Below are 21,384 nucleotides of genomic sequence, written 5' to 3'. Positions count from 1 at the left end.
CCCGCATCAGCACCGTCGCGACATATCGCCGCCCGCGGAGTGTTGTGTCTACGGCGCCGCCGGGGTTGGGGAGATAAAGAGAGGGGAAGAAAAAAAAAAAAGAAGCGGGGCGGACTACAGTTCCCATGATGCTCAGCGCCCCGGCTCCTCCACAGGGGAGCGTTGCTGCCCCTGAGCATCATGGGAATTGTAGTCCGCTAGGCCTCGCCTCAGGGAGGAACCCCGGCCTGCAGTCGACGACTGCCCCGTCTCCTCAAAACCCCGTAGAAGACAAAGGCGCTCAGGCCGGGGAGAGGAATCGGGAAAACAATAGCTCTTTATTTCACATAGCGGCCCCGCCCACCCCCCTGCCATTCCCGGCTTTCCCCCCCTTCCCAGCTAGGCCCCTCCATCCCTTGTCTCCCTCCCAGACTCCAATTCCTTCTAATCAATCAATCAATCGATCGTATTTATTGAGCGCTTACTGTGTGCAGAGCACTGTACTAAGCGCTTGGGAAGTCCAAGTTGGCAACATATAGAGACAGTCATCATCAGTCGTATTTATTGAGCGCTTACTATGTGCAGAGCACTGTACTAAGCGCTTGGGAAGTACAAATTGGCAACATATAGAGACAGTCCCTACCCAACAGTGGCAGTCCCTACCCAACAGTGGGCTCACAATCTAAAAGGGGACTAGTCTAGACTGTGATCCCATTGTTGGGTAGGGGCCGTCTCTATTTGTTGCCGACTTGTACTTCCCAAGCGCTTAGTACAGTGCTCTGCACACAGTAAGCGCTCAATAAATACAATTGAATGAATGAATGAATGAATGGGGGGAAGAGCCTAGGGCTCGACTGTGAGCCCACTGTTGGGTAGGGACCGTCTCTATGTTGCCGACTTGTACTTCCCAAGTTCTTAGTACAGTGCTTTGCACACAGTAAGCGCTCAATAAATACGATTGATTGATTGATTGATTGGCTACCGGCAGACCAGCCCAAGGCCGGGTCTTCCCTGCCCACTCCTAAGCAAGCCTCAGCGTCCTCCTTGTGGGCCCCGGGCCTGGGCTCGGGCCAGCCCAACATGGTCCAGCTGGCGGTCGAAGACGGTGTAATGGGGCCCCAGGAAGACGTCCCCGAGGATCCAGAGGGGCCCGGCTGGGGGTGGGATGTCTAGGCCCAGGAACCCCGAGAGACAGACACTGGTGCCCAGGCTAGTGATCTGTGGGGATGGAGAGCGACAGTGTCATCATCATCATCATCATCATCAATCGTATTTATTGAGCGCTTACTATGTGCAGAGCACTGTACTAAGCGCTTGGGAAGTACAAATTGGCAACATAGAGAGACAGTCCCTACCCAACAGTGGGCTCACAGTCTAAAAGGGGGAGACAGAGAACAAAACCAAACATACTAACAAAATAAAATAAATAGAATAGATATGTACAAATAAAATAGATAAATAAATAGAGTAAAAAATATGTACAAACATATATACGTATATACAGGTGCTGTGGGGAAGGGAAGGAGGTAAGATGGGGGGATGGAGAGGGGGACGAGGGGGAGAGGAAGGAAGGGGCTCAGTCTGGGAAGGCCTCCTGGAGGAGGTGAGCTCTCAGCAGGGCCTTGAAGGGAGGAAGAGAGCTAGCTTGGCGGATGGGCAGAGAGAGGGAGGGCAGGTCAGAGAATGCAAACAGGGCACCGGGGAGGAAGGACAGGGACGTGAGGAGATTGAGGCCCGAAATACGGAAAGAATCGGTTCAGAGATTAAGCCAGGGTTACAAATTACATGATTACGACGTCCTGCCCCTCGTCCACCCTTTTTCCCCCTCTGTCTCTCATCTTCCTTCCCTGCTACCCCACCTCAAACTGCCTGCCCCCAGCCCCTCTGACCTTCTTAAACGCCTGGCATCCTCCATCTTTCATTCCCCTCCCCAGTTCAACCCCACCCCCGACACAAACCTTCCCCCTTACCTTCAGCACATACTGCTCAGCAGTCAGGTTGAACCAAACACCACCAAGATGGAAAGACACCACAGGGAGAGATGGGAGGCTCTCACAGGGAACCACGTACTGGGGAGATGGGAGGTGGTCAGGGTGGTCGTGTCCTACCCCTCATCCCCCGAGCCTCCGCTCCCTTCGGTGATCCAGGGGCACCCCTCCCCAGCCCCCTCACCTCGCCCCCGAACACGGGTAGGGCTCCAATCGCTCTCTGCAGGGCCCGGATCTCAGGCTTGGGGCCAGTTATGAGGGATGTCCCGGTGTCCACGATGGCCTGGCAGCCACCCTTACAGAGGGTCAGTTGTGGCCCCACGGCCACCCTGTAGATACCAATGGTCACCCCTCCTGTAGCTCGGTGACCCCCACACTCCCCCACGTCCTGCCTCTCCAGACACGGCTCCTGTCGAGGACTCTGCTCCGTGAGGGCGAGGATCGCGACTATCAACTCTAGCGTCCTCTCCCAAGCGCTTAGCACAGTTCTCGGCCCCCTGCAGCTGCTCAATAAATACCACCGGTTGATTGATTGATCGACCTGAGCTACTCCCGCCCCCGTAAGACCCCAACTGCCCATTGGGACCCAGGCATTCGGTCCCACGGCTTCCCCCTCTCCCCATCCCGTTCCCCTCCGGCCCGGCCCTGTGCCCCCGCTGCTCACTCATCCATCTGGATCTGCCAATAAGCCTTTCGCGTCACATTGAGGAAGTGCAGCTCTCCCATGTAGTGGTCAGGGTCCTTGCCTCCCAGCACCAGTTCCCCGCCCTCCTCTCCTGATGGGTCCCTGGTGAGGGAACGAGGAGCGGCTGAGAGGGTGAGGCAGGGGGATGGTCAGGCCCAGGAGAGGTGATAAGAGGAAGGGGAATCGTGAAGGGGTCCGGGGAAGGAGGGAGAGTCACTTCCTCTTCTTTTAGTCCTCTCAGTCTGAGCCACAGACTCTAGTGGAGGAAAGGGAAGGGGTGGGAAAGGAGAGGAGTGTGGTTCAATGAAGGGGGGTGTCACTCAGAGAGAAAGGCTCTCCAGGTGGAGTGATCCCTTCTGGGAGGGAGGATGGAGGCTGTCCTGAGGAGAGGCCAAGAGAAGGGGAAAAAAAAAGGGAGGAGACGAGACGGGGCTCCGTGGAGTGGGTGCGATTTCTCAGAGTGGGAGTTCGGGGAGGTCGGTTCTCACCTGTTAAAGTAGAAAGAGAAGATGGGGGCATCAAGCAGCCCCTGCTCCAGGAGGGCATCGAAGACGGGCTGGGCCCCGCCGGCGGCCAGCGCGGGGTAGCCCAGGCCCAGGATCCCGTCAAAGTGCGCCAAGATGAACACCAGGCCGGGCTGGTGAACCGCTTCTCCGAACGGCACAGCCTTGCCCTTCAGCTTCCCTATCTGGGTGGGGGACGGGGAGGGAAGAATCGTTGGTCAGGACCCCAAACCTCAGACCACGAGAGGAGGGCGGGTGTGTCAGGGCCTGGGGGAGGGACCTTTATCGGTTCCCCTGAGGCAGGGCGGCCTAGTGGCAGGAGCACCGGTCTGGGAGCCCTTCTTGAGCACTTACTGTGTGCAGAGCAGAAGTGATCCGGCTTCTAGTCCTGGGTTCTAATCCTGACCCCGCCAAGTAATAATAATAATGATGGCATTTGTGAAGCGCTTACTATGTGCAAAGCACTGTTCTAAGCGCTGGGGGTGGATACAAGGTGATCAGGTTGTCCCACATGGGGCTCACAGTCTTCATCCCCATTTAATCAGGTTGGATACAGCCCCTGCCCCACATGGGGCTCACACTCTTAACCCCCATTGTACAGATGAGGGAACTGATGCCCGGAGAAGTAAAATGACTTGCTCAAGGTCCCACAGCAGACGTGTGGCAGAGCCGGTAGTAGAACCCCACTCCTTCTGACGCCTAGGCCCGTGCTCTATCCACTAAGCCATGCTGCTTCTCATCTCTTCCCACCCCCCGCTCTCCTCTTGAATTCCCCCTCATACCTTCCCTCCTGCTCTCTCCTGGTTCCCCGTCCTATCTTCCCCCCTCCTCTCCCCTGGATTCCCCCTCAGACCTTCCCCGCAGCTCTCTCCTGGGGTTCCCCCTCCTATCTTGTCACCGTGAGCGTGTCCTGGCTGAGGAATCCATCCAGCCGGCCTGTCCCATAGCGGATAGCAAAGTGGCTGCCGTTGGGACGGAAGGAGCTAGAGGCTGAGGAGTCGTAGCGATGGTGCAGCCCTGGAGGGAGGGGAGAAGGTTGGGGCCAGTCAGTATGGGGAAAGCCAAGCCTCCCAGCTCTTCCTCACCAGAATGTGCTTCTCCCTCAGAGAAAGCCACTTTCCCTGGCTCCCCGATTGCATCCCCGGGCAGTCCACCCTCTCCTCCCCTCTATTCCCAGTTCCCTCCCACAGCCCCTTCGGATGGCCCCGGCGGGCTCCTCATCTCCCTTCGCTGGAGACTCACAGCAGGCCAGGTTGAAAAAGGAGCAGTGACGAGACGGGACCCACAGATTGGAGGATCCTGTGTCAAACACGACGGAGAAACGTTGCGGGGGAGTCCCCAGGCCAATCTCCCCGAAATATTGAGCCTGCAGGGGAGGAAGGAAAGGCTGGCCTAGATCTCTCCCTCCCAAAGGACATCCCCCTCCCCCAATCAATCAATCAGTCAATCAATCGTATTTATTGAGCGCTTACTGTGTGCAGAACACTGTACTAAGTGCTTGGCAACATATAGAGACAGTCCCTACCCAACAGTGGGCTCCATACACACACACATTTCTCCCTGAACCCCCTCAGCACCCCCCACCCCAGGACCGTGTGTTGGGGAGAGGCCACCGGAGAGAGGTCTCCCTGGTCTAATAATAATAATAATAATAATAATGGCATTTATTAAGTGCTTACTATGTGCAAAGCACTGTTCTAAGCGCTGGGGAGGTTACAAGGTGATCAGGTTGTCCCACTGGGGGCTCACATTTTACGGATGTCTAGGAAAGCAAAGGAGCGTCTGTAGATTGTTGCCAATCTGTACTTCCCAAGCGCTTAGTACAGTGCTCTGCACATAGTAAGCGCTCAATAAATACGATTGATTGATTGTAGAACTCACATCCAGGTAGTTGGTGAGAGGCTCCAAGACGGGCTCGTTGTGGGGCTGGGGGCTACCAGAAGTGGGCCCAGCGTGGGCCGGAGTCTCCAGGGCTGTCCACTCCCGGCTCGCAACACCGAGGCCATCCAGGGTGCGGTATACTGAGCGTCCTCGGCGGAGCGGGATCCTGGGGGAAAGGGAGGGGAAGAGGAAGGAACCGGAGAGCCGTTCATTCATTCATTCAATCGCATTTATTGAGCGCTTACTGTGTGCAGAGCACTGTACTAACCGCTTGGGAAGTACAAGTTGGCAACATCTAGAGACGGTCCCTACCCAACAACGGGCTCACAGTCTAGAAGGGGGAGACAGACAACAGAACCAAACCCCCGCCTTAACTCCTTCCCCTCCCCAGTGCACCTGTATATATGTATATATGTTTGCACATATTTATTACATATTTATTCTATTTATTTTATTTTGTTAATATGTTCCGTTTTGTTGTCTGTCTCCCCCTTCTAGACTGTGAGCCCGCTGTTGGGTAGGGACCGTCTCTAGATGTTGCCAACTTGGACTTCCCAAGAGTTTAGTACAGTGCTCTGCACACAGTAAGCGCTCAATACATACGATTGAATGAATGAATGAATGAATGTCGACAGGTGTCAAGTCGACCGAGCAAATAGAATTAAAGCTGGAAGCACATCACTAACAAAATAGAATAGTAAAAATGTACACGTTAAGTAAATAGAGTAATAAATCTGTCCAAACATATATACAGGTGCTGTGGGGAGGGGAAGGAGGTAGGGCGGGGGGGTTGGGGAGGAGGAGAGGAAAAGGGATTCAGTCTGGGAAGGCCTCTTGGAGGAGGTGAGCCAGAAAGGGGACCGCCCCCATAACTCCAGAAGACATTCTACAATGGTGCTATTCAAGGCCACTTAGCTCAGTGCTCTGCACAGAGTAGGCCCTCAATAAGTAGTGCAGATTGGCTGACGGATGGACTAGAGGCCCTAGGGTAACCTCCGGCCTACCCCCGACCACGGGACACCCCAACTTCCCCCTTCCGCAGTCTCCGATTAGGGGTGGGGAAGTTGGAGGATGGAGTCCAGGCGGGGGCGAGGGGTCATTCTCCACCCCGAATAGATCACTTGACGTGCTCTTAGCTCGGCCTGAAGTGGGTGAGAAACCGCGAGGAATGTGACCGGACCCGGAGTGGGGGACGGGGAGGGGGACCGGAGGCGGGATGTGGTGGGGGCAGGGACACGGTTCCTGGAAACTTCTCTGTGAGGGCAGGGGAGGCGGGTGGGTTGATGGAGGAGGGGGGCACGCTTTCCAGGGGGTTTCGGGGTGGGCCGGGGTTGCTGGTAAAAGGGAGACGGAAGGAAACGGAAGGCAGCGAAGGTGAGGGCAGGCGATAAGGAAAGGAAGGGCCTAGTTGGAGGGGAAGGGGTGGAGGGTCAGGGGTCCCACTTGGGAGGGGATGGGAGGGCTAAGGGGGCAGCAGAGCCTGGGGAGAGGTAGCGGGGTTCCTCATACCGGAGAAGCGCGGGCCCCGCAAACGGGACGGAAAGCAGAAGCAGCAGGAGCTGGAGTCGCAGCATCTCAAACCAGAGGACCGGGCTGGGCTGGACTTAGGGCACCTGCTATGGTCCGGAACACTAACCCAGAGAGCCCGCCCCCCAGGAGACACGCCCCTCCACCCTTCACCCCCAAACCCTACAGACCCCGCCTCCCACCCCCAGCTGCCTGGTCCTCCCCTCGGTTTTAATAATAATAATATGATGGCATTTATTAAGCTCTTACTATATGCAAAGCACTGTTCTAAGCGCTGGGGAGATTACAAGGTAGTCAGGTTGTCCCATGGGGGGCTCACAGTCTTCATCTCCATTTTCCAGATGAGGGAACTGAAGCCCGGAGAAGTGAAGTGACTTGCCCAAAGTCACCCAGCTGACAATTGGAGGAGCTGGGATTTGAACCCGTGACCTCTGACTCCAAAGCCCGGGCTCTTTCCACTGAGCCACGCTGCTTCTCGCGGCTTTGCAGAGGTAAAAGTTTTTGTAGGGTCTCCGGGGTCACTGGAGTGTGGGGGGTTTCCTGTTGGGAGGAAGGTTTTTGTAGGGTTGTTATTGCAGAGCCACTGGCTGGAGGGTGTCAATCAATCAATCGGTCGCATTTATTGAGCACTTAGTGTGTGCAGAGTGCCGTGCAAAGCCCTTGGGAGACTACAATCAGTCAATCGTATTTATTGAGAGCAGAGCACTGTACTAAGCGCTGGGGAGAGTTGACTATACCGGAGTTGGTGGACACGTTCCCCGCCCACGGAGAGCTTGCACAGCCTAGAGGGGGAGAAGGAGACTGAGCCCCCTTTTTCATTCATTCATTCATTCATTCAATCAATCGTATTTATTGAGCGCTTACTGTGCGCAGAGCACTGTACTAAGCGCTTGGGAAGTACAAGTTGGCAACATATAGAGACAGTCCCTACCCAACAGTGGGCTCACAGTCTAAAAGGGGGAGACAGAGAACAAAACCAAACATGCTAACAAAATAAAATAAATAGAATAGATATGTACAAGTAAGATAAATAAATAAATAAATAGAGTAATAAATATGCACAAACATATATACATATATACAGGTGCTGTGGGGAAGGGAAGGAGGTAAGATGGGGGATGGAGAGGGGGACGAGGGGGAGAGGAAGGAAGGGGCTCAGTCTGGGAAGGCCTCCTGGAGGAGGTGAGCTCTCAGTAGGGCCTTGAACGAATGAACGAACGAATGAATGAATGAACGAACGAATGAATGAACGAGTGAATGAATGAACGAATGAATGAATGAAAAAATGAATGAATGAACGAACGAATGAATGAATAAACGAATGAATGAACGAACGAACGAATGAATGAACGAACGAATGAACGAATGAATGAATGAACGAACGAATGAATGAATGAATGAATGAAGGCCGGTGGCTCGGGGCTGGGAGCGCGTGCGCACTGGAGCGGGCGAGCGCCGGGCTGGGAGCGCATGCGCACAGGGGCAGGCGCTGGGCTGGGAGCGCGTGTGCCCTGCAGAGGGCGAGCGCCGGGCTGGGAGCCGCGTACACACACGGGTGGGCACGAGGACTAGAGGCGCGTGCGCACTGGAGTGGGCGGGAGCCGGGCTGCGGGCGCATGCGCACAGGGGTGGACGCGGGGCTGAGAGCGCATGCGTAATTGAGAAGGCGTGCGCCGAGCTGGGGGCGCATGCGCACTGGGGCTTGTGGTGGGGGGTTAAAACTGCGAGGGCAGCGTGGTGCGCTTAGTGGTTAGTGTCCTGGGCTGCCGTGGGAAGGTCTGTATTCATTCAGTCGCATTTATTGAGCGCTTACCACGTGCAGAGCACTGTACTAAGCGCTCCGGGTTCCACCTCCGCCTGCTGGGTTGCATTTATTGAGCGCTTACCACGTGCAGAGCACTGTACTAAGCGCTCCGGGTTCCACCTCCGCCTGCTGGGTTGCATTTATTGAGCGCTTACCACGTGCAGAGCACTGTACTAACCGCTCTGGGTTCCACCTCCCGGCTGCTGGATTGCATTTATTGAGCGCTTACCACGTGCAGAGCACTGTACTAACCGCTGTGGGTTCCACCTCCCGCCTCCCGGGTTGCATTTATTGAGCGCTTACCACGTGCAGAGCACTGTACTAACCGCTCCGGGTTCCACCTCCCGCCTGTTGGGTTGCATTTATTGAGCGCTTACCACGTGCAGAGCACTGTACTAAGCGCTCTGGGTTCCACCTCCTCCTCCCGCCTGCTGGGTTGCATTTATTGAGCGCTTACCACGTGCAGAGCACTGTACTAAGCGCTCCGGGTTCCACCTCCCGCCTGTTGGGTTGCATTTATTGAGCGCTTACCACGTGCAGAGCACTGTACTAACCGCTCTGGGTTCCACTGCCGCCTGCTGGGTGACCTTGGCCGAGTCACGTCGCTTCGCCCCGCGTGTGTGAGCCGGTGGGTTGTTGTTTAGCACAGGGTTTAGGGCTTAAAGATGCAGCGTGGCCCGGTGCAAAGAGCCCGGGCTTTGGAGTCCGAGGTCACGGGTTCAAATCCCGGCTCCGCCACTTGTCAGCTGGGTGGCTTTGGGCAAGTCACTTCTCTTCTCCGGGCCTCAGTTACCTCATCTGGAAAATGGGGATGAAGACTGTGAGCCTCCCGTGGGACAACCTGATGACTCTATCCCCCCCAGCAGTTAGAACAGTGCTTTGCACATAGTAAGCGCTTAATAAATGCCATCATTATTATTATTAGTAGTAGTAGTAGTACTACTAGACTGTGAGCCCACTGTTGGGTAGGGACTGTCTCTATATGTTGCCAACTTGGACTTTCCAAGCGCTTAGTACACAGCAAGCACTCAATAAATACGATTGAATGAATGATGATATTAAGCTGAGACTATGGGGGAGGAGGTCGAGGTGGAGGAACAGGTTTAGTTGCGTGTTCAGCTTGGGAGGGGAGCCCGAATTGGAGGGCGGGGAAGGTTTCCATGATGCACATGGATGCAGCGTGGCTCGGTGGAAAGAGCCCGGGCTTTGGAGTCAGAGGTCATGGGTTCAAATCCCGGCCCTGCTGTGTGACTTTGGGCAAGTCACTTCACTTCTCCGGGCCTCAGTTATCTCATCCATAAAATGGGGATGAAGACTGAGCCCCACGTGGGACAACCTGATCATCTTATAACCTCCCCAGTGCTTAGAGCTGTGCTTGGCACATAGTAAGCACTTAATAAATGCCATTATTATTATTATTATTATTATTATTGCACTGGGCTCTGATCTCCTTTGAAGACACAGTGCACCCCGGGACTTTGACTCTCAGGGAGTCTGAGGGTCCCGGACTGGCAAGCGGGGAGGGGGAGAAAAGTAACTGCTCATCGTATGGAATCATGTCTCAATGTCCACTTTCTTCTCCACAGGCCTTCCTTGCCCAGGTGGTGATGTTTGCCCTTTGACTTAACAGGTTAGTGGCGGAGAATTGGGGTCACAGATTTGTGGGGGTGAAAATCTGGAGCTGAGAAGGGGGGCTTGGGGTGGGAGATTGGGTAAAAGGGGGAGGGTCTCAGGTCTCATAGCCGGGGCCCCAGTGATGTCCAGCACTGGGCTCTGATTCCTTCTGAGGACAATGTGCCCCCTGGGACTTTGACACCCAGGGCGTCTGAGGGGCCCAAACCAGGGGAGGGAGAAATAGGGGTTGCCTAGGGTTGGATTATCCTGCCTCAAAGTGGCCCTTTTCTCTTCTCTCTGCTCGGCAGGTTCTCCCACTACTACCTAGGGCTTGCTTCCTGGGAAACAGGTTTGTATATGGGGGTAGAGGAGATTTGGAGCTATGGGTGGGATTGGGCTACAAGAGGGAGGTGAAGGCAAGGTTGGGGCTGGGGGGGATTGGGAAGTGAGGGAAAGAGTGGGTGGGTCTCTAAGTTGGGGCCCTTGTGATGTCCAGCACTGGGCTCTGATTCCTTCTGAGGACGTTGTGCCCCCTGGGACTTTGACACCCAGGGAGCCTGAGGGGCCTAAACCAAGGGAAGGAGAAATGGGGGTTGCCCAGGGTTAGGGTATCCGGCCTCAAAGTGGACTCTTCTCTCTCCTTGGCAGGTTCTCCCCTACTCCCTAGGGCTTGCCTCCTGGGAAGCAGGTTTGTAGATGGGGGTAGAAGGAGATTTGGGGCCGTGGGTGGGATTGGGCTGCAAGAGGAAGGTGAAGGGAAGATTAGGGTGGAGGGGGATGGTGTGGGGGAGTCTGAGTCAGGACCTCTGTGATGGCCAGCACTGGGCTCTGACCTCCTATGAGGACACCGTGCGCCCTGGGCCTTTGACACCCAGGGAATCTGAGGGGCCCAAATTTGGGGTAAGCGGGGAGGTTCCTGCCCAGGGTTGGTTACCATGCCTCAGGGAGGGCTCTCTTCTCTCAGCAGGTTTGCCCAGGCCCTGGAGTCTGGACCCTGAAAAATACAGGTTTGTGGGATAACTGATGGGATGGGAAGTGAGGGAAAGAGTGGGTGGATCTCTATGCCGGGACCCCTGTGATGTCCAGCACTGGGCTCTGATTCCTTCTGAGGATGCTGTGCCCCCTGGGACTTTGACACCCAGGGAGACTGAGGGGCCCAAACCAGGGGGGTGAGAAATGGGGGTTGCCCAGGGTTAGGGTATCCTGCCTCAAAGTGGACTTTTCTGTCTTCTGTCTCCTTGGCAGGTTCTCCCCTGCTCCCTAGGGCTTGCCTCCTGGGAAACAGGTTTGTATGTGGGGGTAGAAGGAGATTTGGGGTTGAAAGAGGGAGGCAAGGTTAAGGATGGAGGGGGACGGGGAGGTGGGGGGGTTATTGGGAAGTGAGTGAAAGGGTGGGTGGATCTCTAAGATGGGGCCTCTGTGATGTCCAGCACTGGGCTCTGATTCCTTCTGAGGATGCTGTGCCCCCTGGGACTTTGACACCCAGGGAGGCTGAGGGGCCTAAACCAAGGGAGGGAGCAATGGGGGTTGCCCAGGGTTAGGGTATCCGGCCTCAAAGTGGACTCTTCTCTCTCCTTGACAGGTTCTCCCCTACTCCCTAGGGCTTGCTTCCTGGGAAACAGGTTTGTAGGTGGGGGTAGAAGGAGATTTGGGGCCGTGGGTGGGATTGGGCTGCAAGAGGGAGGTGAAGGCAAGATTAGGGTGGAGGGGGGACGGTATGGGGGAGTCTGAGTCAGGACCTCTGTGATGGCCAGCACTGGGCTCTGACCTCCTTTGAGGACACCGTGCACCCTGGGCCTTTGACACCCAGGGAATCTGAGGGGCCCAAATTGGGGGTAAGCGGGGAGGTTCCTGCCCAGGGTTGGTTACCATGCCTCAGGGAGGGCTCTCTTCTCTCTGCAGGTTTGCCCGGGTCCTGGAGTCTGGCCTCTGAGAAATACAGGTTTGTGGGATGACTGAAGGGATGAGAAGTGAGGGAAAGAGTGGGTGGATCTCTACGCTGGGACCCCTGTGATGTCCAGCACTGGGCTCCGATTCCTCCTGAGGACGCTGTGCCCCCTGGGACTTTGACACCCAGGGAGTCTGAGGTGGTCCCAGTAGTGGACTCTGGGAAGCAAATAAGGGAAATCTCTTAGGGTCTGGTTCTTAAAGTTCTTTTTATTCTGTTTTTTCACTGCCCAGCTTTCAGATCCATGCCTTGTCACTGGAAACACCATAGAATTGACCATTTGTATTTTTGTGGCAGTTACCTCCGCACTCTTCATGATTTTTTTTCCAGGCTCTTCATAGTAAATCTTCCTAACATTAATCTTTGGTTTATTTCGTGACTGCTAGTTCCTTTATTATTGATTATCGATCTCAGGGGAGGGAAATTGCCAACAATTTCACATCTTCTCTCCATCCGCTATAAAGGTGTTTAAAACTTCCAGTTGGCATGATCTTTGTTTTCTTGACATTCTAATGCAGGCCCATCTTTTTGCTCTGCTCCTTAACTTTTAATAGTAAGCCCTTCGAATCTTCACTTTCTGCTAGTAGGGTAGTATCATCAGCAACATATAGAGACAATTCCTACCCAACAATGGGCTCACGGTCTAGAAGGGGGAGGCAGACAACAAAAAAAGTAGACAGGCATCAATAGCACCAAAATAGAATTATAGATATATAGACATTATTGTCACTCCATCCTTTGTTTTTAACAAAGCCAGTCGGAGGGTGAAACGTTCCCTTGATTTCCTTAATCTTCTGAAATAGTGATCTTGTCCGTCCACATTTGTTATCGACTTCCATTTCCTTACATATGCTGTTGCAGTATTCCCCTTTGTGCTTCCCGGCAGAATGCTGGAATTTTCGGTTCAGGTCTTTAACCAGGTTCTTTCGTCCTCTGATTATTTCTTCTTTCCTTTTCCTGGCTACTTCCAGAGTTATGTTCGAGGTCCATTTTGGCTGCTTCTTCCTGACCTTGTACATTACTATGTCGCTTTCTTCCTAGATGATGTTTTAATCTCCACATTTTCTCTGGTTCCTCCTCCCCATCACCCCTACCCCTTCCATCTGCTGTACCCCCCCACACCCCTCAGCACTTGTGTATATTTGTACATATTTATTTTACTAACGTGTATATGTCTATAATTCTGTTTTGGTGCTATTGATGCCTGTCTACTTTTTTTGTTGTCTGCCTCCCCCTTCTAGACTGTGAGCCCATTGTTGGGTAGGAATTGTCTCTATATGTTGCAGAATTGTACTTTGCAAGCGCTTAGTACAGTGCTATGCGCACAGTTAGCGCCCAATAAATACGACTGAGTGAATGAATGGGAGATTGAGCGCCTCAACTCAAATTCTTTTTTTTTCTTTTTTTACATGTTCCTTAAACGCAGGGGAAGTCTCTGTGGATACACATATCAGAACCACTGCAGATCTAGTGCTGGAAGATGAGCCGTTCAGGTCGGAAGGCACTCAAGGAGCTACTGGAGGCGCTAAGATGATGTCTCAGAGTATCGTGGGGGTTTATTACAGCCTTCGGGCCCTCCGGTTGCTTATGTTGCCACGCCAGAGATGAGCATTCATTCATTCGTAGTTATTGAGCACTTACTGTGTGCAGAGCACTGTACTAAGCGCTTGGGAAGTACAAGTTGGCAACATATAGAGACGGGCCCTACCCAACAATGGGCTCATGGTCTAGCAGTATCTGAAGCTATAAAGATGCCCTCATTATTGGAATGTGGAATGTGCGGGGAAGGAACCAGGGAAAAAAGCTGGAAATAGTCAAAAATGAAATAGACCGATTGAAGATAGACATCCTAGGAATAAGCGAATTGAAATGGACTGGTATTGGACATTGCCAGTCGAGCGAGCACATCGTCTACTATGCTGCACATGCTGAAGAGAGAAGAAATGGCGTGGCGGTAAGAAAATTGCCAAGGCAGTTACCGGATATAATGCTGCCGGTGACCAGTTGATATCCATTAGATTCAGAGGAAAACCATTCAATATGACAGTACTTCAGGTGTATGCCCCAACACCAGATGCAGAAGAAGAAGAAATAGGTTTTATGATGAAGTACAGAGAGAAATTCATAAAAGCTGCAAGCAGGATGTGTTGATTATCAGTGGGGACTGGAATGCAACCTCCCCATCCACCCCGTCCTACCTCCTTCCCCTCCCCACAGCACTTGTATATATATTTGTACAGATTTATTACTCTATTTATTTTACATGTACATATTTACTATTCTATTTATTTTGTTAATGATGTACATATAGCTTTAATTCTATTCTAACGAGTATGACACCTGTCTCCCTGCTTTGTTTGTCTCCCCCTTCTAGACTGTGAACCCGCAGTTGGGTAGGAACCGTCTCTATCTGTTGACGACTTGTACTTCCCAAACGCTTAGTACAGTGCTCTGCACACAGTAAGCGCTCAGTAAATACGATTGAATGAATGAATGGAAACGAAGGTGGTGGGAAAATATGACCTCAGAAACCGGAGATCAACTTCTCGATTTCTGTGAGTCGAATGGCTTTTTTATTGCCAATACCTTTTTTAAACAGCCCAAATGATGACCGTACACCTGTACTTCCTCAGATGGACTGTATAGAAATGAGACTATTTTATTAGTAGAAAGGGATGAGGAGTTCTATTTTGGCCTCTAAAAGGTGGCCTGGAGTAGATTGTGGAACAGATTGTAAGCTGTTACTGTGTAAAGTCAGGCTCAAATTTAGCTCATTCCTTCCTTACAGCCGGCCCTGTTGGATTTTATTTTTGCAATAAAGCCAGTAACATTACTCTTTTGTCTGTCGCTTTGGGGGAGCAGCCTGTGGAGGCTGGGGAGGACACCTGTCTACATGTTTTGTTGTCTATCTCCCCTCATAATAATAATAATGATGGCATTTATTAAGTGCTTACTATGTGCAAAGCACTGTTCTAAGCGTTGGGGTAGATATAAGGTCATCAGGTTGTCCCTTGTGGGGCTCCTGGTCTTAATCCCCATTTTACAGATGAAGGAACTGAGGCTCAGAGATGTGAAGTGACTTGCCCAAGGTCACAGAGCAGACATGTACTTCCCAAGCGCTTAGTACAGAGCTCTGCACACAGTAGGTGCTCAATAAATGATGGAATGAATGAAAGTGAAAAAACTGAGGAGGGAGAAGGGGCGGCCCCAGAGTGGCCCAGTGGAAAGAGCCCGGGCTTGGGAGTCAGAGGTCATGGGTTCTAATTCTGACTCTGCCACTTATTGGCTGTATGACTTTGGGCAAGGCACTTAACTTCTCTATGCCTCAGTTCCCTCATCTGTAAAATGGGAGTAAAGACTGTGAGCCCCGCGTGGGACAACCTGATGACCTTGTATCCTCCCCAGCGCTTAGAACAGTGCTTGGCACATAGTAAGCGCTTAACAAAGGCCATCATTATTATTACCCACCCCTTTGCCCACACTCAACATGGTTCCTTCAGGGCCCCGCCCCCCCGAGCTGCGCCCTCCCATTGGCCCGTCCTCCAGGCCTCGCCCTCCCGTTGGCCAGACCCTGCTCCGTGCCCTCCCATTGGTCCGGCAGCCAGGCCCCGCCCTCCCACTGACCACGCCCCGCTCCGCGCCCTCCCATTGGTCCGGCCGCCAGGCCCCAACCCCATCCTCCCATTGGTCCGGCCGCCAGGCCCCGCCCCCGTCCTCCCTGCCCCGCCCCCCGAGCAGAGCCCTTCCATTGGCCTACTGAGAGCGCACCTCCTCCAGGAGGCCTGCGGTGGACTCTATTTATTTCTTTCTATTTATTTTCTTTTGTTAATATGTTTTGTTTTGTTCTCTGTCTCCCCCTTCTAGACTGTGAGCCCACTGTTGAGTAGGGACCGTCCCTCAATGTTGCCAACATGTACTTCCCAAGCGCTTAGTACAGTGCTCTGCACACAGTAAGCGCTCAATAAATACGATTGAATGAATGAATGACTGTCTCTATATGTTGCCAACTTGTTCTTCCCAAGCGCTTAGCATGGTGCTCTACACACAGTAAGCGCTCAATAAATGTGATTGAATGAATGAATGAATGAATGAAAGGAGGGGGCTCAGTCTGGGAAGGCCTCCTGGAGGAGGTGGGCTCAGTAGGCAAATGGAAGGGCGCGGCTCGGGGGGCGGGGCCTGGCGGCCAGACAAATAGGGGGAGGGGCCTGGCGGCCGCACCAATGGGAGGGCGCTGCTCGGGGGGGCGGGGCCTAGGCGACCGGACCAATGGGAGGACGGGGGCGGGGCCTGGAGGCCGGGCCAAAGGGAGGGCGCGGAGCAGGGCGAGGCCAATGGGAAGGCGCGGCTCGAGGGGGGCGGGGCCTGGCGGCCGGACCAATGGGAGGACGGGGGCGGGGTCTGGAGGCCGGACCAATGGGAGGGCGCGGAGCGCGGCGGAGGCCAATGGGAGGGCGCGGCTCGGGGGGGGCGGGGCCTGGCGGCCGGACCAATGGGAGGACGGGGGCGGGGCCTGGAGGCCGGACCAATGGGAGGGCGCGGCTCAGAGGGGCGGGGCCTGGCGGTCGGTCCAATGGGAGGGCGCGGAGCTGGGCCTGGAGGCCGGGCCAATAGGAGGGCGCGGCTAGGGGGCGGGGCCTATCGGCCGGACCACTGGGGGGACGGGGGCGGGGCCTATCTGCCGGACCAATGGGAGGGCGCGGCACGGGGGGCGGGGCCTATCGGCCGAACCAATAGGAGGGCGCGGGGCGGGGCGGGGCCTGGAGGCCGGGCCAATGGGAGGTCGCGGCTGGGTAGCGCGGCGTAGGGCGCGGCGGCGGCGGGGTTTGTGTGCGCGGACAGTCGGCCGTCAAGGTTGGGTGTCGCGCGACGGGGCCGTTGGGGGGCGGGGGGGCGGCGCCCCTCCCCCACGGCGACCGGCTGCAGGTGACAAGGGGGGGGGGGGGGTCCGGGAGGGGGAGGGGCGCGTGAGGGGACGGGGGGGAGGGGCCGGGACCCCTGGGCTTCCCCCCCTCCCCCCCTCGACGCCCCGGGGAAGTCGAGGCTGACGCCTTCCGGTCCTGCGCAGTGGTCATTAATAAGAATAATGATGATGATGTCATTTATTAAGCGCTTACTCTGTGCCAAGCACTGTCCTAAGCGCTGGGGAGGTTACAAGGTGATGAGGTCCCACGTGGGGCTCACAGTCTTCATCCTCATTTGACAGATGAGGGAACTGAGGCCCAGAGAAGAAGAAGAATAATCGTATTTGTTAAGCGTTTACTACTACTGATAATAATGATGGTATTTATTAAGCGCTTACTATGTGCCAAGCACTGTCCTAAGCGCTGGGGAGGTTACAAGGTGATGAGGTCCCACGTGGGGCTCACAGTCTTCATCCCCATTTGACAGATGAGGGAACTGAGGCCCAGAGAAGAAGAAGAATAATCGTATTTGTTAAGCGTTTACTACTACTACTACTAATGATGGTATTTATTAAGCGCTTACTATGTGCGAAGCACTGTTCTAAGCGCTGGGGAGGTTACAGCGTGATCGGTTTGTCTCCCGGGGGGCTCACAGTCTTCATCCCCATTTGACAGATGAGGGAACTGAGGCCCAGAGAATAATAATAATAATCGTATTTGTTAAGCTTTACTACTAATGATAATGATGGTATTTATTAATTAAGCGCTTACTATGTGCGAAGCACTGTTCTAAGCGCTGGGGAGGTTACAGCGTGATCGGGTGGCCCCACGGGGGGCTCACAGTCTTCATCCCCATTTGACAGATGAGGGAACTGAGGCCCAGAGAATAATAATAATAATAATCGTATTTGTTAAGCGTTTACTACTACTAATAGTAATGATGGTATTTATTAAGTGCTTACTATGTGCGAGGCACTGTTCTAAGCGCTGGGAAGGTTACAGCGTGATTGGGTGGTCCCACGGGGGGCTCACAGTCTTCATCCCCATTTGACAGATGAGGGAACTGAGACCCAGAGAATAATAATAATAATGGTATTTGTTAACCGTTTACTACTACTAATAATAATGATGACATTTATTAAGCACTTACTATGTGCAAAGCACTGTTCTAAGTTCTGGGAAGGTTACAAGGTGATCAGGTTGTCCCATGGGGGGCTCCCAGTCTGCACCCCCATTTTACAGATGAGGGAACTGAGGCCCAGAGAATAATAATAATAATGATGATGATGGTGTTTGCTAAGTGCTTACTATGTGCAAAGCACTGTTCTAAGCACTGGGGAGGTTACAAAGTGATCAGCTTGTCCCACGGGGGGGCTCACAGTCTTCATCCCCATTTTACAGATGAGGGAACTGAGGCCCAGAGAATAATAATAATAATGATGGTATTTGTTAAGCGCTTACTATGTGCAAAGCACTGGTCTAAGCGCTGGGGCGGTTACAAGTTGATCACGTCCCTCGGGGGGCTCACAGTCTTCATCCCCATTTTCCAGATGAGGGAACCAAAGCCCAGAGAAGTGAAGTGACTTGCTTAAAGTCACACAGCTGACAAATGGTGAGCCCACTGTCGGGTAGGGACTGTCTCTAGATGTTGCCGACTTGTACTTCCGAAGCGCTTAGTCCAGTGCTCTGCACACAGGAAGCGCTCAATAAATACCATTGAATGAATGAACAGAGTTGGAGACGCAATTCCCTTCCACAAGGAGCTTACAATCTCCGGTGGGAGACAGACATTAAAGCGATAACCGGTAGGGAGACTAGGAGAGTGTGAGGGCAAATATTGAGGTGCCGTGAAGCATTTAAGGGATAATAATAATAATAATAATAGCATTAATTAAGCGCTCACTATGTGCAAAGCACTGTTCTAAGCGCTGGGGAGGTTACAAGGTGATGAGGTTGACCCACAAGGGGCTCACAGTCTTCATCCCCATTTTACAGATGAGGGAACTGAGGCCCAGAGAAGTGAAGTGACTTGTCATTCATTCATTCAATCGTATTTATTGAGCGCTTACTGTGCGCAGAGCACTGGACTGTGCGCTTGGGAAGTCCAAGTTGGCAACATCTAGAGACCCTACCCAACCACGGGCTCACAGTCGAGAAGGGGGAGACAGACAACAAAACAATACATATCAACCAAACAAAATAAATAGAATAAATATGTACAAATAAAATAGAGTAATAAATACGTACAAACATATATACATCCAACTTGTACTTCCCAAGCGCTTAGTCCAGTGCTCTGCACACAGTAAGCGCTCAATAAATACGATTGAAGGAATGAGTGAATATATACGCCCGGGACTCCGTTCCCGAGAGGCCCGCCCGCCCGCCATCACACGACGTGGCCCCCGCTGCTCCTGGAATAGTAATAATCATCATCATCATCATCAATCGTATTTATTGAGCGCTTACTGTGTGCAGAGCACTGTACTAAGCGCTTGGGAAGTACAAGTTGGCAACAATAATGTTGGCATTTGTTAAGCGCTTACTATGTGCAAAGCACTGTTCTAAGCGCTGGGGGGGATACAAAGTGATCAGTTGTCCCATGTGGGGTTCACAGTCTTCATCCCCATTTTCCAGATGAGGTCACTGAGGCTCAGAGAAGTGAAGTGACTTGCCCAAGGTCACACAGCAGACACGTGGCGGAGTGGGGATTCGAACCCATGACCTCTGACTCCAAAGCCCGGGCTCTTTCCACTGAGCCACGCGGCTTCTCCGGAAGGCTCCTCTCCTCCCCGGGAAAAAGGCCCTCGTTAGCACCAAGTTACATTAACGACAACCTCATTCGCACCTCCTCAGCCCTCCCATGCTAGTTGGCTGTTCATCATCATCATCATCAATCATATTTATTGAGCGCTTACTGTGTGCAGAGCACTGTACTAAGCGCTCGGGAAGTCCAAGTTGGCAACATAGAGAGACAGTCCCTCCCCAACAGTGGGCTCACAGTCTAAAAGAGGCTGTTCACTCCTCTCCCCAGGTATCTCTGCTCCCTGTGACCCCCTTAACAGGTCCACCCTACTGCAGCACATAATAGTTTGTATCTGCTCTTTGTGAAATCATTATAATAATAATGATAATGTTGGTATTTGTTAAGCGCTTACTATGTGCAAAACACTGTTCTAAGCGCTGGGGTAGATACAAGGTAATCTGGTTGTCCCATGAGGGGCTCCCAGTCTTCATCCCCATTTGACAGATGAGGGAACTGAGGCCCAGAGAAGTGAAGTGAGTTGCCCAAAGTCACACAGCTGACAATTGGTGGAGCCGGGATTCGAACCCACGACCTCTGACTCCAAAGCCCGGGCTCTTTCCACTGAGCCACGGATTATTGTCATAGCATGTTAATTGTTGAACTACCCCCTGTGATGCCATCGCCTACTTCTCGCCTGTCCCTCCATTGACCCCCGGCCCACGTCCTCCCCCGGGCCTGGAATGCCCTCCCTCTGCCCCTCCGCCAAGCTAGCTCTCTTCCTCCCTTCAAGGCCCTACTGAGAGCTCACCTCCTCCAGGAGGCCTTCCCGCACTCAGCCCCTTCCTTCCTCTCCCCCTCGCCCCCCTCTCCATCCCCCCCGTCTTACCTCCTTCCCTTCCCCACAGCACCTGTATATATGTATATATGTTTGTACAGATTTATTACTCCATTTATTTTACTTGTACATATCTATTCTACTTATTTTATTTTGTTAGTATGTTTGGTTTTGTTCTCTGTCTCCCCCTTTTAGACTGTGAGCCCGCTGTTGGGTAGGGACTGTCTCTAGATGTTGCCAACTTGGACTTCCCAAGCACTTAGTACAGTTCTCTGCACACAGTAAGCGCTCAATAAATATGATTGATTGATTGATATATACAGGTGCTGTGGGGACTTGCCCAAAGTCACCCAGCTGACAATTGGCGGAGCCGGGATTTGAACCCATGACCTCTGACTCCAAAGCCCGGGCTCTTTCCCCTGAGCCACGCTGCTTCCCCACTTGACACATAGTAAGGGGCTTAAATACAATACGATAAAATAAATGGGGATCTGAGTAGTATCCCGCCTCTGCCAATTGTCAGCTGCGTGACTCTGGGCCTTTGATTTTTCCCTCTTTCCCAGCACTATTTAATAATAATAATAATAATGATATTTGTTAAGCGCTTACCATGTGCAAAGCACTGTTCTAAGCACTGGGGAGGTTACAAGGTGATCAGGTTGTCCCACGGTGGGGCTTACAGTTTTAATCCCCATTTTACAGATGCGGTAACAGGCCCAGAGAAGTGAAGTGACTTGCCCAAAGCCACAGAGCTGACAATTGGCAGAGCAGGGATTTGAACCCACGACCTCTGACTCCCAAGCCTGTGCTCTTTCCACTGAGCCACGCTGCTTCCCCACTTGACACATAGTAAGGGCCCACTGTTGGGTAGGGACTGTCTCTATATGTTGCCAACTTGTACTTCCCAAGTGCTTAGTACAGTGCTCTGCACACAGTAAGTGCTCAATAAATACGATTGATTGATTAGTTGATT

At 53.0% G+C, this 21,384-nt stretch overlaps 1 protein-coding gene, 1 long non-coding RNA gene and 8 other non-coding genes across 12 annotated transcripts; 9 read left to right on the top strand and 1 right to left on the bottom strand.

The window, feature by feature from the left end:
* Positions 1-890: 890 nt before the first annotated feature.
* NAPSA (napsin A aspartic peptidase) lies at positions 891-6,652 on the bottom strand. Its single transcript, XM_038752874.1, has 9 exons — positions 6,546-6,652; positions 5,037-5,202; positions 4,398-4,521; positions 4,054-4,172; positions 3,141-3,340; positions 2,632-2,754; positions 2,152-2,296; positions 1,950-2,048; positions 891-1,197 (listed from the first exon to the last, which is right to left on the bottom strand). Exons 1-9 carry the CDS (start codon positions 6,608-6,610, stop codon positions 1,012-1,014), a joined length of 1,227 nt encoding a protein of 408 aa, XP_038608802.1. The 5' UTR covers positions 6,611-6,652; the 3' UTR covers positions 891-1,011.
* Positions 6,653-9,795: 3,143 nt separating this feature from the next.
* LOC119933921 lies at positions 9,796-9,865 on the top strand. The gene has a single exon (XR_005452787.1). It is a non-coding gene; the product is annotated as a small nucleolar RNA SNORD88 (small nucleolar RNA).
* An 85-nt stretch (positions 9,866-9,950) lies between these two features.
* Positions 9,951-13,527, top strand: LOC119933573. 3 transcript variants are annotated; one of them, XR_005452569.1, is made up of 8 exons: positions 9,951-9,997; positions 10,290-10,330; positions 10,630-10,669; positions 10,949-10,988; positions 11,227-11,266; positions 11,564-11,603; positions 11,884-11,923; positions 13,356-13,527. It is a non-coding gene; the product is annotated as an uncharacterized LOC119933573 (long non-coding RNA). The 3 variants fall into 3 exon arrangements; XR_005452570.1 differs by lacking the exons at positions 9,951-9,997; positions 10,630-10,669 and having other exon boundaries at positions 10,300-10,330; XR_005452571.1 differs by lacking the exons at positions 9,951-9,997; positions 10,630-10,669 and having other exon boundaries at positions 10,320-10,330; positions 10,946-10,988.
* On the top strand, positions 10,113-10,203 carry LOC119933912. Its single transcript, XR_005452779.1, has one exon. It is a non-coding gene; the product is annotated as a small nucleolar RNA SNORD88 (small nucleolar RNA).
* Positions 10,459-10,549, top strand: LOC119933915. The gene has a single exon (XR_005452782.1). It is a non-coding gene; the product is annotated as a small nucleolar RNA SNORD88 (small nucleolar RNA).
* LOC119933916 lies at positions 10,782-10,872 on the top strand. The gene has a single exon (XR_005452783.1). It is a non-coding gene; the product is annotated as a small nucleolar RNA SNORD88 (small nucleolar RNA).
* LOC119933914 lies at positions 11,049-11,139 on the top strand. The gene has a single exon (XR_005452781.1). It is a non-coding gene; the product is annotated as a small nucleolar RNA SNORD88 (small nucleolar RNA).
* LOC119933917 lies at positions 11,393-11,483 on the top strand. The gene has a single exon (XR_005452784.1). It is a non-coding gene; the product is annotated as a small nucleolar RNA SNORD88 (small nucleolar RNA).
* On the top strand, positions 11,717-11,807 carry LOC119933913. Its single transcript, XR_005452780.1, has one exon. It is a non-coding gene; the product is annotated as a small nucleolar RNA SNORD88 (small nucleolar RNA).
* Positions 11,984-12,074, top strand: LOC119933919. The gene has a single exon (XR_005452785.1). It is a non-coding gene; the product is annotated as a small nucleolar RNA SNORD88 (small nucleolar RNA).
* Positions 13,528-21,384: the final 7,857 nt, after the last annotated feature.

This window comes from Tachyglossus aculeatus, chromosome 10 (genome assembly GCF_015852505.1).
Source record: "Tachyglossus aculeatus isolate mTacAcu1 chromosome 10, mTacAcu1.pri, whole genome shotgun sequence".
NCBI classification, from domain to species: Eukaryota; Metazoa; Chordata; class Mammalia; order Monotremata; family Tachyglossidae; genus Tachyglossus; species Tachyglossus aculeatus.
The sequence above is the reverse complement of the archived record's forward strand: the minus strand, read 5'-3'. Positions and strand labels throughout refer to the sequence as shown.

Bases quoted from the DNA above. Each gene is read 5' to 3' on its own strand.
- NAPSA (XM_038752874.1), bottom strand. From the start codon at position 6,610: ATGCTGCGACTCCAGCTCCTGCTGCTTCTGCTTTCCGTCCCGTTTGCG. The intron at 5,203-6,545 runs GTATGAGGAACC...CCTTTCCCCCAG, and splicing joins GCGGGGCCCGCGCTTCTCCG to GATCCCGCTCCGCCGAGGAC. The intron at 2,297-2,631 runs GTGAGCAGCGGG...TGGTATCTACAG, and splicing joins TGGCAGATCCAGATGGATGA to GGTGGCCGTGGGGCCACAAC.